Source organism: Protomyctophum bolini (assembly GCF_963924005.1).
Source record: "Protomyctophum bolini genome assembly, chromosome: 10".
NCBI lineage: Eukaryota > Metazoa > Chordata > Actinopteri > Myctophiformes > Myctophidae > Protomyctophum > Protomyctophum bolini.
In genome coordinates, this window is record NC_137871.1 from 42204760 (window position 1) to 42222258 (window position 17499).

Sequence of the window (17499 nt, forward strand, 5' to 3'; positions counted from 1 at the left end):
GCGACCTTCAAGCCGTGAGCTCCATAAGTTTAGACATTATAGGGTTAAAGTGGTGGGTATGTTTTTGTGGGGGTCCCCGGAACCACTGCTCCTTGTCTTCCATGAGAAGAATGTGGTCATCACCAGACTGGACACAAGGTCAAAGGTCAGGTCACAGCTCCAAAGAATGTGAGCTGTAGGACCCCGTTTCTCAACCTGTGGGTCGGGGTCCCCACATGATGTTAGGGGGTCCCCACATGATGTTAGGGGGTCCCCACATGATGTTAGGGGGTCCCCAGATCACAGGGGGGGTCCCCACATGATGTTAGGGGGTCCCCACATGATGTTAGGGGGTCCCCACATGATGTTAGGGGGTCCCCAGATCACAGGGGGGGTCCCCACATGATGTTAGGGGGTCCCCAGATCACAGGGGGGGTCCCCACATGATGTTAGGGGGTCCCCACATGATGTTAGGGGGTCCCCACATGATGTTAGGGGGTCCCCAGATCACAGTGAAGTGACAACTGAAGGACTTTTAAGACACTTTTGTTGATACCGCATTACAATTATTATCAAAAGTAATCAACAAACTATACTCGTGTCTAGTCTATACTATAAGAACTAGTCGATCTGCAAGCTCACAGTGCCTCACAACGTGACCTCTTGTGAGCTTGTAGATCTGCTATTTTCACAATTTGTATCAAATGTATTCACAGTTTAGATTAAAACAGCGGGTGGACATTCTGTGTGCATGCTGTACCGAATAGAACTAGGTTATATTAAAACAATCCCGTGGGTTCTTTCAAATAAATAAGTTAAAATAAAAAATAAAATTATATTACAATATATAATATGCATACATGTCTAGCTTTGTGCAACAGATAAATACATTATACTGTATAACAGATTGAATATTACATATATATCACTACACTCAGGACTGCTGTTTTATGAAGATAAAAATAAAGTGAAACAATTAAAGGCAAGCTTATAGTGACCACTGCAGTAGGCTATGGCATTGAGATTCTATTAAAATAAAAGAAAATAACCAATATAGAACCTTTTTGGGTTCCATATATTTAGGCTACCGTTTTCTGTATGCTCTGTATGTGTATCTCCATTAGGTGCATTCATATTTATTCATTATATCTGTGTACCAGTCAGTCTTTGTTCCTATACACCCACCGAGTCACCGGTCATGTGTGGGTCATGACCCAAAGAACAAGGTCGCGGATACAAGCGAGTTTTCTCCGACGGGTGGCTGGCATCTCCCTTAGAGATGAGGGTGAGGAGTTCAGTCACGTGAGAGAGGCTCGGAGTAGAGTCGCTGCTTCCTCGCTTGGAAAGGAGCCAGCTTAGTTAGGTGGTTCGGGCATCTGGTTAGGATGTCTCTCGGGCGTCTCCCTAGGGAGGTCCTCGAGGCACGTCCCACTGGGAGGAGACCCCCGGGGCAGACCAAGGACCAGATGGGGGGGGATTATATCTCCACACTGGCCTTGGAACGCCTCGGAGTCTCCCAGGAGGAAGTTGCTCTGGAGAGGGAAGTCTGGAGCGCTCTGCTGGAGCTGTTGCTCCTGCGACCCGACTACGGATAAGCGGGTGAAGATGGATGGATGGATGGATGGATGGAAGGCTGGCTGGATGGATGGAATAGGAGGTACTGCATAGAATAATTTTTGTTTCCGACACCTCTTTTGATACAGTAGGAGAAATACTCACAGTAACTTGCACTGTAGAGATAATGGTCTCTCATAACAGGAAATATATACAAAAAATAGACATTGTGTTACGGAAAAAACGCAATTTTTATACTTTACTTAAAAATAGTCTAGCTGGGTATTTAAAAAAAAACATTCTTTTTCACATTTTGAGTGTAAACACATCGTTCTGTTTACCTTTAAAGGTGCTGTTCTGTCATTAGCTCTGTGGTTTAAAGGAGGCCATTTTCAACCTCATCTTCATATAATTGGTCTCTACTGAGGCTGCTCATTCTAAATCTCTGTGTCTCATTAGTGACTATACCAAGTAGAACGGTGCCCTCATATCATGAACATTAGTTAGTGAGCACCAATTATACGAACACGAGGTTGAACATGAATGCTCCTCAAACAACAAGTCACGACGTCTCTGTGGGTTTTAGTGGTTGGTTGCTGGCGGTCCGTTGAAAACAACACTCGGGCTCTAGCATGTCCTCGTCCGAGCGGCCTTTGGCCTCCTCCTCCTCCTCCTCCAACTCCTCGTCCGCAACCTCGGACAACTGTCCGCTGAACGCCAGGTTCTCCTCCTCGGTGACGTTGGAGAAAGTCCTGCCGGGGTGGAACGCCAGCAGGTTGTCGGGGAGGAGCTCCGGGCGGCTCAGCCGCCTCCAGAACTCCTGGGTGGTGAAGTAGTACATGAGAGGGTCCAGGGTGGAGTTGAGGCTGGCCAGGCAGAGCGTGAAGGGGTGGCAGCGCAGCACCAGCTCCCTGAGGGTCAGGGATGGGACCAAATGAAACAATGACATACAATAGAATAAAATGTGATCAAAAATGTAAATGATACTTTTCTTTAGTAAGTAGCCTTGCCGAGCCATGAGGCCCATAGGGCAGGAGCCTATCTCCTGTTTCTGTAGCGTGAGGCAGCTTGATGTACAAGTACACCCCCTGGAAATAACGCTAGTATGTCGCGGGGACTTAGCCCCAATCCAACCTTCTTGATGCTGAGTGTCAAGCAGGGAGGCACTGGCCGGGTCCCATTTTTTAAAGTCTTTGGTATGACCTGGCCGGGGATTGAACCCCGACCTCCCAGTCTCATGGCGGACACTCTAACCACAAGGCCACTGAGCTGGTTACTTTTGTTTAACCCACTTGAAACCTATTCATTCATGGGGGAACGTCCGCCAAAGAAAAAGGCCGATCTACAAGCTTACAAAAAGGTGAGCTCATAATTTGTGTAGCTGTAGTGTAGTGAAATAAGGCCGTACCAAATGCACTCTTTGTCTAGTATAGAGGGGTTTAAGTGACACTGCATGAATTTGCAGCTCAACTAAAGCTAATATAATTCATCCTATAGTGTATGTAACTTCATAATACATTTCAGGGCTTGACCAGACAAGTTTTAAGTAAATTTCCCATTCACTTGTTCGGGCACAAAAGTCACTTGTCCGGAGCACGAGCTCACAGACATTCTAGGGCTGTTTGAAACTAAAGAAAGACGTGCTGATGATGGCCAGTAAATAGCCTGAAAATAAATGGCAATATTGGATAGGTGATTATTAGGAAAGACAGACAATAATGTCCGACAATATTGTTGGCTGCTAGGAGCGTCACAGAAAAATGTACTTGCCCAACGGACAAGTACATTTTAATGCACCAACAGGACAAGCCTTAATGTCAACTAAGCCCTGAATTAAAATCTCCACGATACGATTTTTTTCTTTTTAAATCACGACAAACGATAGTAAATAAGGATTATGGTTCCATCCATACCGCAGGGCGCAGCTGCCCAGCGCGCCCGACTTCACCAGGAAGTCCAGCGGCATGGTGACGTGGTACGGTACGAAACAGACCAGGAACACAACGGCACAGCTCAGCACCATCCTCAGAGCCCTCCGCTTCTCACCCTGGTCCTAGAGACAGTAGCATTCATATAATATGGTCCTAGAGACAGTAGCATTCATATAATAATTATGGTCCACAGTTACATTCTTCATAATATGGTCCTAATAATAATAATAATAATACATTTTATTTATAAGGCGCCTTTCAGGGCACTCAAGGTCGCCGTACAGGTTAAAAAAAGTACCAAGAACACAGTTAAAAGCAGAACAAAACTAGGGCACAGCTTGCAGCAGAAGACACAGAGGTCACACAGAGTCATATAGCCTGCCTAAACAGGTGGGTTTTGAGAGTGAACCAGGATTGCGGCACTGTGAGGAGTTAGGGACTAGGAGGGGCGGTTTATGTTTCTGAGGTGGAAGTATAGGCGGACCGGATGGTGGTGTCGATGTGGGTGTGGACACAGTTACATTAATTTAAACTTTATATTAATCCATTTTGGGCGGGAACCCCTTTTCGTGTTAGCATCATGTTATGTTTTAGCTATTGAAAAATGGCAGATCTACAAGCTCATAGCGCGCCACCGAGTGGCGCGCTACGAGCTTGTAGGTCTGCTATTTTTGAAAAATCGAAGGACGACTGACATAGAAACATAGCTTTTTCAGAAAACTGTCATTCAAACAGACATTTTTAGAATCTGATCTGAGGTCAGAATGGGTTCATTTAAACTTTATATTAACACCATCCTGAGTGCTCTGTGTCTGTCTGTGTAATGTATAGCGATGGTTTTGTACCTGTCTTTGTAATGTAATGTGATGATAGTTCCCAGTGCTTCGTACCTGCACTCTGTGTCTTTGTAATGTAATGTAATGTAATGACAGTTACCTGCACGGCTCCGTGCCGGTGCTCCCGCAGGCTGGCGGCGGTCAGGTACGTGCAGCCCACCACCAGGACCAGAGGCACCACGAAGCCCAGCAGCTCTGCGCTGACCAGCAGCGTCCAGGCGGCCAGAGGGCTGACCGAGGCCATGGGCAGCTCCGAGAAGCACACCTGTGTGTGTAACGGAGAGAGAGGTCCAGCAACATTTAGCTTCGAGCATAAAGCTGTCTCCTTTGGTTATGGAAGTATAGGCCTATACCTTTACAGCCAAAAACGTTGAGAAGCCCTGTTCTAAAGCATTGGAGGCTCAAAGGAGTGTGTATTTCAGAAATGAAGGGTGATCTATCTAATACCATTAACATCTTTTCCTATGGCCCTAAGCAGTGATTCCATACCCATAGGAGGCCTTAGCTATGTTTCACCAGTTTCAAGTGAAACGGGCCTCCACCCTCAGGGGAGCCTCCAAGCTTTTTCCAAGCTCACTCACTGCCTTGCTCTCTCCCACAATGTTAAGTTACACCTATTTTATGTTAATAACCTGGGTAAAATGTACAGCATTGGGAGGTTAAGAGGAGACACTTTAATTGGGAAGGGACGACAGGATGAGGAGAGGTGTTGTTGTTGTTGCTAATTATTGTCGAGAGTAATGGCTGCGTATGATATTGAACAGTCAAACTGTTTGTTTCAATACGGCTGTATCAACAAAATAATTATGTCATAGGTATAGGGGGCCTCATATTTGGTCTTGAAACTGGCCTCCAGATTCCTAAGGCCCCTGTCTATACCAAAGGGGACTTTTGCAATTGCATCATTATGAAGTTAATGGCCCATTTGTGGCCCTTAAGGCCTCTGCCATAGCCTGGGTTCCAGCCTGCTTCACTGCATGCGTTCCGTCAATTGTTTGGTCACTTTGCTACTCAATCTGGCCAACAGGCTGTTGACTCACTTTTCATAACGTCTCCTGTTACGTTGTTGCTGATACAGTAGGCTACGTCATCAGACTAAAACTAAGACGGAAATTGTTTGTCGACTACCTTTTTCCACTGCCGAAAACTAAATGGAAACTACATGAAAACTAAGCTATGATGACTAAAACTAAGACTAAATATACTGACAACAAATAAAAACTAGACTAGGTTTAGGTTTGCTCCCGTGCTTGCGGTTAGGTTTAGGTTAGGGTTAGAGATATAGGGATAGTCATTTCGGAACAATGAACCTTCTGACTAATGACACGGCACCGAGAATAGCAGATCTACAAGCTCACAATGCGTCACAGTGCGACACGTTGTGAGCTTGTAGATCGGCTATTTTCAGCAGGTGTAAAAACAGCCATTACGACGGCATCAAGGCCCACCAAAAGACTAAATCAACTGTAGATTTAGTCGACCAAAATCTCATGATATTTAGTCGACTAAAACTAGACTAAAAACACTAAAACATTCCAGGTGACTAAAATGTGACTATAAGACTAAATGAAAACTATTCAAGAGACTAAAAACTAAAAATAGAGATTTGCAGCCAAAAACAACACTGCTCCTACTCACCGGCTGCTGTCCCGAGGAGGCGTTGCCCAGCAGCTGTTTGGGGGGGTTCCTGAGCAGGGGGAACGGCAGACAGCCCAGACACACCAGCAGCCAGCCCGCCGCACAGATACACACGTCTCCCTTCCTCCTGGACGAGTTGTACCTGAGAGAATAATAATAATCACACCATTATTGTTCACATGATTGTTATGAATATAGTTTCCATTCATTATTCGTCCGACTGAATGAGACTCCCTGCATATATAGTGCTGCAGCAGAGTGCATGGTTCACAACCTCAGCCTGGTGACCTTAAGGGCCGGTTCATACTCCTATTTTACCGCTGTTTCGGCGCTGTAGTGCCGAAATGATTTTCAGTAGCACCGAAGAGCCGACTTTACGACGGTACCCGCCCCCCCCGAACCTCAAATGACGTCAAATTGTAGGCTCTACAGAGCCAAATGACGTCAAATTGTAGGCTCTACAGAGCCAAATGACGTCAAATTGTAGGCTCTACAGAGCCAAATGACGTCACATTGTAGGCTCTACAGAGCCAAATGACGTCAAATTGTAGGCTCTACAGAGCCGAACCGACTTTTATTCGGCTCTAAAATAGGAGTATGAATCGGCCCTAAGAGTTTAATATCTTCCCCGAGCCATATAGGGAATTCCCTTTGGCTTAGTTAGTGGATAAGATGTTGGCTCTCCACGCGGGAGACCCGTGGGTCACACACACACACACACACACACACACACACACACACGCGCGTGTATACTGTACGTATACCTGAGAGGCCTCATGATGAGCTCACAGCGGCGCACGCTCACACACACCAGGAAGTAGATGGAGGCGTACATGTTGACGTACTTCAGGTAGAAACACAGCATGCACAGAGCATGTCCGAACGGCCAGCTGTGGTTCAGATAGTAGTAGATCCTTAGAGGCAGGGAAAGCACCTGGGGAAGGAAGGAAGGAAGGAGACATGTCAACTATATGGAACTGATCCACTGTGGTTCAGATAGTATAGTAGATCCTTAGAGGAAAGGAGAGAACCTGGGGAAGGAAGGAAGGAAGGAAGGAAGGAGACATGTCAACTATATGGAACTGATCCACTGTGGTTCAGATAGAAACTAGATCCTTAGAGGAAAGGAGAGAACCTGGGGAAGCAAGGAAACATGTTAAATATATATGGAACTGCAAGGTTCCCAGTTCGATCCCTACATGTGGGCTCCCCCAGAGTCAAAGTGTCCTTGAGCAAGAATCTGAACCCCTAATTGCTCCCGATGGCCGATGTTGGTGACTTGTATGCAGGTCTCCTCTGCCATCGGTGTGTGAATGTGTGTATGAATGGGTGAAAGTGAAAAGAATCAGTCATTACGACGGCATGAAGGCCCGCCAAAATACATTGTGTTCGACTAAAATCAACTGTAGATTTAGTAGACTAAAAACCGTATGATATTTAGTCGACTAAAACTAGACTATCGCTAAGACATTCCAGGTGACTAAAACTAAATGAAAACTATTCAAGAGACTAAAACAATGCAGCTGTATGTATACCTGCATGAGGTCGGCCACGGCCAGGTTCATCATGAAGATCACGGCCTTCTTGGTCTCCTTGACGTAGATGCGGAACACCCAGAGCGCCAGGACGTTACCCAGAAGGCCCGGCGCCATGATGACGCTGTAGACCACCGCGTACACCTGGTGCTGGTAGCTCTGCAGCTCGTCCACGCCGCTGCAGCTCTGATTGGCTGACGACATCGTAGCGCCCGCCCCCCTCCCTCCTCCTCCTCCTCCGGGCGTTTCACCGACCAGACTTGAAAACAAGTTACGATTTAGCCGTCTAGCAGACGCTCTTAATCCAGAGTGATTTACAGTACAGAGTGATTTACAGTACAGAGTGATTTACAGTAAGCAAGAACAACAGAATAGGTAATAGAGCGTTGCAGTCCCGCCCCCTCGAGAGACCCGCGGAAAAGAATCCCCCGTTCATTTTCCTCATAGACTTTCAAAAAGTATTTATTTAAAGATGTTCACGCTGCGGACAAAGCCAACTCCAGTTGTAACACATCATGACAATGAACACAATGTTTTGGGCCAAACAAAGAATTCGAAAGAAGGGGAAAAAAAGGCTTTTTTCTTCTTTGTAATTATTTGTTTGGTCCAAAATATTGTGTTTGTTGTCATGATTTGTTACAACTTGAGTTGGCTTTGTACGACGCTTATAAGGTCTTAAAATGAATACTTTTTTAAATGTCTCTGGGAAAAATGCATTGGGAATCATTTCCTGGGCCTGGCGTAGTCATGAAAGCGGGCGGGACTGCAACGCTCCATAATGTATCAGACGCATAGAGATAGTAATCTAGGATCATAAGTAAAACAAGAACATATCATCAGTCATTAGTTTGCTTCCCATAAATCCATGAATTCCATAAATTAGAGAACTAAGTAGGGAAAATGGCCGATCTACATATCTACATGCTCGTACTGCTAAAGTGTGTAATGCCTACTGTGTGCTAAACAACTGTATCGTTTGTTTTTTAAATGACCGAAATAAATAAACTAACTAAATAACTAAATAACTAACAACTCTCGTAGATGTGCTATTTTCACTAGTTTGTGTCCCGCAGGCAAACTAATCTAAAAGTCTCTCTTGGGTCACGTGACGTCAAAGTGGCTAAAACGTTGGCGAAGCAGTGCTCTTATTGGTTCACGCAAATCGCAGATCATACATAATTATAATTCGCATCGTGAGATCGGCTATGTTCGCCAATGATGATTGGTCTAGAGGGGAACAGGATCAGACCAAGTGCAAGAGCCAATTGGTCAAGTGTTGAGAGGTTGAATTGAAATGAAAAAACACTGCCGTCAAACAAGTCTATATTACGCCATTTAGGACTGAGGCCGATTCTAAAAAACGCCTTTTAAATTCTGACCTACGTTTTCTGAAAAAATAAATACACATAAAAGAAAACGTATACTGTACAACTGTACATATATAGCAACAAGACCCCCAACAGGGGTTCCCCCCCAGAATTTGTTCATACTCATAGACACAGTTTTATACAATATCTAGTGGGGGTCCCCATGCTTCGTCTCTCTCAGCCAAAGGGGTCCTTGACCTGAAACACATTGAAGACCCCGCTGTACCGTAAGTGATTTTATGTTATGTTTTTGGTATTTATTTGTTTGTTTTAGTTTAAAAAGTGTTACATTGAACCAAGAGAAAGGTCACTTACCGTACCTTTAAGGATGACCTCTGTCGCCTCATTGGTCAATACAACGCTTTAGTCTCCGACCTCCTATGTCGCCTCATTGGTCAATACAACGCTTTAGTCTCCGGCCTCACGCCAGGCTGGGCCGAGGGTCAAAGGTCAATGTCCTGAAGAAGTATAAGCACAAACACATCGATGTTTGGAGATAATTATTAATCATTATTGATCCTTAACCACTTTCACATCAGCTGGTCCAAAATAGCAGATTCACAAGCTTTATGATCAGCACCTTCAGCATGAGCTGAGCTCGGTTCGGGGCTCTCCCCAGGTTGGCAGAGGGAGCGTAAGCGCCCAGCATTACAGCTTTAAAGGCAATTGGCACCAGATAAAAAAATAAATGGGTTACAAAATTGTGCAGGGGTATAATTTTTAAGCGGAAAAGTACCAAATGTGAGTATACGTTTTTCACCACTGCCGGGTTGAGACGGGTCCTCCTAGCTGGTCCCAAACGTTGGTGTTGTCCCCGAAGACATTCCCTCCCCTGTATCACCGACCCTGTCCGGAAAGACAGGGGGGAAAAAATGTAAATTGTTAAAAAAGGCAGACCAGACTGTTCTTTTGCATGTGTGTGTGTGTGTGTGTGTGTGTGTGTGTGTGTGTGTGTGTGTGTGTGTGTGTGTGTGCGTGCGCGCGCGCGTGCGTGCATGTGTGGGCTGTGTCTTTGATTTGTACATGGACCAGGCATTCCAAGATAAACATTCTAAGTGCCAACCATTACTTGGAATCATAACAAAACCTTGGATATGGATGTAGATTCGTCATGCTGATATTTTGGAAGCCTGGGCCATGTGCATAAACTGACCACGAGAGGCCTAACGAAAGAGCAAAAGGCAAACATCTTGCCAAATACAAGTTTGTCTGCGTGGTGGATAAGGTGCCATGTGTGCCCTGCATGAACTGTCAACCCCGTTATATTTGTTTCCCTGTAAAGTTAATTGTAATTTTGCGGATTAAAAAAAAAGAACTAAAAATGTGCGTGTGTTTACGTGACATCGCTCCAGCATGCTTTTCGGCTCAGTGAGAAGAGTTGTTTTGCATTTTGTTTGCATGTACATTTAGTTTGTACACAGTTTATATCTAGTCATCATGGACAGACAGTAGACACACACACAGGTTATTGTTCAGTGTACATCTCACCATCTCTTTCACTTTGTCACGCACGCACGCACACACGCGTGTGCACACACACACACACACACACACACACACACACACACACACACACACACACACACCCTAAACAGGAACTAACACCCTAAACAGGAAATCACACATGCTCTCCTCAGCTCTAGAGGAACAGGAAGATGTGCTTGGCACTGCATGGTGCAGATAGACATGCCATTAAATGCGTTAGTCCGCATAGACTAATTCAGGTCAAACCGGGGGGCCCTTCTCTTATTGGGGGTCCCTGGCATATATTTTCAAATGGGGGTCCGCAGGCTAATGAGTATCATTTCGGGGGTCCTTGATTGATTTTTGGGAACCACTGTATTAAAAACGCACCAGAAGTCAATGACCACTGTTCTTCTGACCTCTGTCCTGGCTAAACGTACCTAACCGCCACTGACTTCGCTGATGACATCATCACGCTTATCAGTCAGTCAATCATTGGAACACGCTCAGGCTCTCCTTCAGTCTCTTTATAGCAGGCCTGTTGGTCTTTATCTCAACGAGACGAAAACTGAATACGTAAATATACTGTATATGCAAATCCAACAATAACCACATTATGAAAACACTTAACAACACATGTGAAACAGGTTGAGGACTATATATCTTCATCTCAAAAGGACTCTCAAACTATAGGAAGGGCAAGGCCTGGTCAGCCTGCAATGACATGCATGAGATCTGGTCATCCCAGCTATAAAAGTAAAAATATGTAGGACGACCGTTGAGCCGATTCTACTCTATGGCTCCGAGACATGGACACTTTCAAAGAAATTAGAGAAACGGTTGGATGGCACTTGCACCATATATTATTTGTAACACTATGAGAGCCTTACATTCCGTCTTGTCATTTCCTGAATATCGGAGGCATGTCTACAGACCTGTTGCTCTGATGGTGCAATCATGCAACACTTCTCTCTATGTTCATCACATCATCACCTCGTCTGTCTGTCTGTCCGTCTGTCCGTCTGTCTGTCTGTCTTGTTGTGATGTGCATGTGCTCACACATTACAGTGTACCGTCAACACACACACACACACACACACACACACACACACACACACACACACACACACACACACACACACACACACACACACACACACACACATAAACAGTATAGGCCTACCTCAAAAACACAGGAGATGGACTCTGCACACATACAGTGTGTACGCACGAGGAACACACATACATGTCAGGAAGACTCTCACCCCCCCCCCCCCCCCCATTATCTTTCTCTCTCTCTCTCTCTCTCTCTGTCTCTCCCCCTCCCCCCCTCTCTCTCACTCTGCTGCTCCCCCTCTCTCTGTCTCTGGGGTGCAGTACTTAGTTTAGAGTTAGACAGTACTTGGTTTAGACTAGTCATTGGTTAGACCAGTCATTAAAGTCCTACAACTACAACCTATCTCTCTCTGCCCCCCCCCTCTCTCTCTCTGTGTCTCCCCCCCCTCTCTCTCTGTGTCCCCCTCTCTCTCTCTCTGTCTCTCTGCCCCCCCCCCCCTCTCTCTCTCTCTCTCTCTCTCTCTGTGTGTGTCGTCCCCCCCCTCTCTCTCTCTCTCTCTCTCTCTCTCTCTCTCTCCCTCTCTGCATGTCAGACATTCCACACAGTGTAGAAACTCTCCCATGAGGCTGTGATGACTCCACGGCACAAGCATTCTCTCATCTCTCACTCAGAGAGTCTCAGACACACACACACACACACACACACACACACACACACACACACACTCTGAACCACACCTACTACTTCATATCATTCTGTCATCTCTCATTATGCAGACAGACGGCATCGTTTAGAATCAATATACAGTAACAGTAAATAAATACATCTTTACCTCGATCATGTCCAGGTGTGCATGGTTTCTGTCCAGGTGTAGTTTCAGTGACCGCCCGTCTAACAGAAGGACACACGCGACACAGGACAGTCAGGACCTCAGAGAGAAATGAAATTACATTAAGTTTTTTTAGTTTTTTTTTAAGTCCCGCCTTCCGTTCCCCTCTCTCTCTCCCTCTCTCTCTCTCTCTCTCTCTCTCTCTCTCTCGTAGTTTTAGCACAGATAGAGCTTCCTGTGTGTGTGTGTGTGTGTGTGTGTGTGTGTGTGTGTGTGTGTGTGTGTGTGTGTGTGTGTGATGAAGGGAGGGGTTTGAAGGGACACTTTCACTCCACTCCACCACACAGTCCTTCTGCTATAATATATTGAGCAGCCTGCCTGCAATTTTTAGGCATTCATCAGACACTCTTAATCCAGAGTGATTTATAGTAAGCAAGAACAAAACATGGTAATACATCAAATACATACAAATAGTCATCATGAATCATGCTTAAGCTAAGAACCTGAATACCGTATATGCGCATACACTTGACTACAGAGTGCTTAGATGTCTACATAAAATGCTGTCTCTGCCTGCCTGCCTGCTCTGTCATTTACACACTATAAAATGGTAAATGGTGGATTTATAAAGCACCTTTTATCCAAGGCGCTTGCCATAGATTGTGCATTACATTCACCCATTCACACACACATTCATACACCGATGGCAGCGGAAACCATGCAAGGCACCAACCTGCACATCAGGAGCAATTAGGGGTTCAGAGTCTTGATCAAGGACACTTCGACACTAACTCCGGGGGAGCCCACAGGGATCGAACCGGGAATGTCGCTGTTCCCATCTGGTCACTCTAAAGTAAACCCTCTACCCCTGACCCACTACCGCCCGCCCCTCTCTCTGTATGTAAAGTAAACCATGTTGGCTTTTAGCAGCATTAATAGAACATCTAGTAAACGGCTACCCACACACACACACACACACACACACACACACACACACAGTCAGCAAGTCTCTTCCACCAGTTTGAACTCAATACTATAATCAGTATAATGAGACATATTAACCAGCAAGAGTTGATGACGAGGTGACACACGCACGCACACACACACACACACACACACACACACACACACACACACACACACACACACACACACACACGGAACAACAGGAAACTGCTGGTCAGGGAATATCATCAAAGACATGTCCAGGCTCTCTAACTGGACATTAACGCCCCATGCCAGACTGTGAGGAGTTGGAGACCATCTGACACTTCATATACTCAGTGTAGCAGGTCATATACTCAGTGGAGCAGGTCATATACTCAGTGTAGCAGGTCATATACTCAGTGTAGCAGGTCATATACTCAGTGTAGCAGGTCGCAAGCAGTCTGGGGCAAGACGCGCCATATAGGTGCAAAGGGTGCCATACAAGGGGCCAGCTAGGCACTCCAATGTTGAAGCGCTGGGCCCTAGTGGTAAGAGGAAGGACTGCAGGTGGACCCGTGGATTCATGACGAGGAAACCCCGTGCAGCTGGGCTTTAACATTGAGTGCTCGGTTGCACTTCCGCATTTGACCTCCAAATTTTGGTCAAATGCGGAAATGCGCCCAAAAAGGCGGAAATAGACGGTCCCTCCGGCAGCTTCAAAACGCCACTGAGCAACTTCCACTGACATGAATAGCGGAGGGGCGGAGCTTCGCGCCAGTTCAGTCTCTATCCTCTTAATACTCTGTGCCATGTCACAAAAACATAAACGGTCATTTTAACTGTGGAAAAGAAAACTATGATTTATTTTGGGTTTGTATATTTGTGTGGCTGTTTTTAAGATTTGGAAGACTCTGTGCAAAATTGCAACGGCCAATGTTATAATATAATATAATAGATGCAAACACTGTTTTTAAACAAATAAGAACTGAACTTAAAAGGAGAAATAAAAAACATGGACTCGAGTGGGCAATTAAACTGTCCCACTCTAGCACTATAAAACCCAGCTCAGGTACTGTGATCGTTGTAATGTATACATGTGTTCTGTTTTGCCCTCATTTGATCACGGCTCAGTGGCCGACTGGACGTACGGTGAGCGCTTTATTGATGTTTACCCCCAAAATGCTTATGAAGCAGAATGTCTTGTTTTGATGACATGAGCAACTGTAACTTTGATGTATTTCTATGATGACATGTAGAAACTATAGTAAAACATGCACGTCACTTAGTGGAGGTGCTGGGTTCAAAAAGTGACATATAGGAAAAGAGAAGGAACCCGCTTTCTAAACGTTTTGACCGGATGAAGAGCCTAATTGGCTCGAAACGTCGTCAATAAATGTATCTTTTGGAGCATATGAGTGTGCGGGTTCCCTTCTCTTTTCCTATGATGACATGTAGCCCTGTATCTGAATGTAATTCAAAGTATTGAATATTGTTATGTACTTTGATACTTAACATATAAAATACTTAGTATAAAATACTTTAAAATGGAAAAGAAAGCTGAAAGCTGATGTACAGACATATACATTATAATATGATACTGTCACTGATATATTAATACAATACATTCGGAAACATTATAACTGGTTCCCAAACATTCGAGGACCCCCAAATTGACACTAATTAACCCGCGGACTCCCATTTTGAAAAGATATTCCAGGGACCCCCATAAGAGAAGATTTGTTTTACGCCTCTAGCAGTGATTCTCAACCCGTTTAATTTCAAGGACCCCCAGTTTGACATGCATTAGTCTACAGACCCCCCATTTAATTGCATTTCTATCTCTGGGACCCCAATTTATTGTAAAATTAATGTTAATTTTGACGGGTCCAATTGGTTCCATTTGTATACATTCTCAGAGTTACAGACCCATAAGGGTCCATTTGGTTCCAAACTATCATTTAGCCATGGGGACCCCCTGGAACTCCCTCAAGGACCCCTGGGGGTCCCCGGATCCCACTTTGAGAACCACTGCATTATAATATGATACCGGTTGTTAATATAATACATTCATAATAAATTCATTATTATAATATGATATGTTGTTAATATAACCTAGAGAAAATGTGAGATTTAATCTTTTTCTTGGAAATAAGGGAGGACTAAAATGTCAGGATTAGAGAAAGAATGATATTATAAATGCAGGTTCAAATAGACACTGAACTGCCTCGGCATGCAAGATAGTTGCGGGGACACACAGGTGCATGCACGCACACACACACACACACACACACACACACACACACACACACACACACACACACACACACACACACACACACACACACACACACACACACACAGGGCTGCATGTATGTATGATATCCTGACAGAGATAATTGGGCTGTGCCGTGCGTTCGTTGGGAACCTCTCAAATCACTTCCTCTTCCCACGCTGGCTTTTGGCAAAACTCACACGTTTTAATATCAGCGGTCAAAGTTAACATGCATGCAGAGTTTATTGACATGGAGTTCAACTGGCTCAGCTGTGAGTTTAAAACGTACATTCTAGTGATGTTTTAAAAGCACTCTAACCTAAAACACACGTCTCTGCCAGCCAGGCCAGGTAGCTGATTGTGGGCCAGCAAAGTTTGGAATACAGTCACAGGTGGAAAAGGGCATGGTGGATTTGAGGAGTTGCGTAATAATCTAAGGCATGGGTGCCCACCCTTTTTTGACTTGAGAGCTACTTTCAAAATGACCAGCTCAACAAGATATACCCACCTGAAAATAGCCTACCTGAGGGTGCTTTTGGAATAGCGGCAATTTATAATGCTACCAATGTTAGTGCACATACTGTATTGCAACACTGAAAACAAAATGTTGCATTGCGGATTTGAGGTGACAGGCGCATTTTGATGTCAGTCAATCAATCAAGTCGCCTTTAATTCAAGTGGCAGATGCCAAGAATATTGTCTTTTATATATTTAATTTAAATATTCTTTAGGGGCATGTCATGTGATCTACCTGCACAGCCTTTGTGATCTACTGGTAGATCGCGATCTACCTTTTGGGTATCTAAGGAATCCAAGGGGAAAAGAGTCCAGCTGCAGGGAATGGCAGGGAGACTTCCCTGACCGCGGGCCCCACCATCCAGGGAGACGTCCCTGACCCACCGGGGTTGGAATCCTGGGCCTTATACACTCACCAGGAAGGACATGGATGGGGTTGGAATCCTGGGCCTTACACTCAACAGGAAGGACATGGATGGGGTTGGAATCCTGGGCCTTACACTCAACAGGAAGGACATGGATGGGGTTGGAATCCTGGGCCTTACACTCAACAGGAAGGACATGGATGGGGTTGGAATCCTGGGCCTTACACTCACCAGGAAGGACATGGATGGATGGGGTTGGAATCCTGGGCCTTACACTCACCAGGAAGGACATGGAGGCGTACGTGTTGATGTAGTTGTGAGGTAGAAGTATATACTCATGTTTAAAAAAAACATAGCTACAGTAGAAACATTCAGTTATGTTATGAATCACCCCCATCATCAGAGCAGGAAGTGTGTGCGTGGGAGAGAGAGAGACACGCAGCAGTTACAGCAGTCAGATTATCAACACAATCATTTCAACCTTCCTCCTCCTCGCATCAACCAACCAACCACGCACGCACACACACATGACACACATGCACGCACGCACACACGCAGGGTTGACGACAGAGTACAGGATATTTCAGTGAGTCTGGTTCACATTCACAAGATTCGCTACCACCAAGATACCCATTAACCTGTCTAAATCTACTTCCTTAAATGTGGACGCTTACTGTTAAGTCCACACCCACAAAGTTCAACAAACCATGTGCAACCCAGATTCGGCACAAGCAAGCTAGGGACTAAATTAATTTTGCTCCTATGCCACCAAAATGTGGAACGCCCTACCAACAGTCATCAAGACATGTGCATCCCTTGACTCCTTCAAAGCAGAAAATCTCAAATTTACCACGGACAAGACCAGACATGTTGTTGACCCCTGGTCCAGTCAACAGTTTCATTGTATTGAGTTGTGCTTGAAATGTAGGTACTCAATCAATCAATACACTTCAATCAATCAATCAAACAAACAAACAAACAAACAAACAAACCTACCTCCTTTTCCTTCCTTTACTTTTTGACGATGGGTTCTCAGATTGCCTAAACCTCCACGCATGATGGTCACCAAAGGGAGAGATGGGATGGGGGAGGGAGGGGAGAGGTCAGTGAGGTCACACTTCTGTGTGAGGCTGACACTGGACACTGTCCGTTTTTTGAAGCCTCCCTGTGTGCTGAAGAATGGCACAGACAAACACAGACACAGACCAACAGGCCAGCAGTCATCCTCT

General features: G+C 45.1%; 1 protein-coding gene and 1 long non-coding RNA gene across 2 annotated transcripts; both read right to left on the minus strand.

The window, feature by feature from the left end:
• Positions 1-475: 475 nt before the first annotated feature.
• On the minus strand, positions 476-7677 carry LOC308322683 (putative G-protein coupled receptor 174; the record flags this gene model as incomplete). Its single annotated transcript, XM_080774075.1, has 6 exons — positions 476-2444; positions 3447-3586; positions 4401-4565; positions 5939-6080; positions 6703-6872; positions 7474-7677. 6 exons carry the CDS (start codon positions 7675-7677, stop codon positions 2096-2098), a joined length of 1170 nt encoding a protein of 389 aa, XP_080630201.1. The 3' UTR covers positions 476-2095.
• A 1905-nt stretch (positions 7678-9582) lies between these two features.
• Positions 9583-17388, minus strand: LOC308322346. The gene is made up of 3 exons (XR_013964695.1): positions 17267-17388; positions 12194-12252; positions 9583-9686 (listed from the first exon to the last, which is right to left on the minus strand). It is a non-coding gene; the product is annotated as an uncharacterized lncRNA (long non-coding RNA).
• Between the last annotated feature and the right edge of the window lie 111 nt (positions 17389-17499).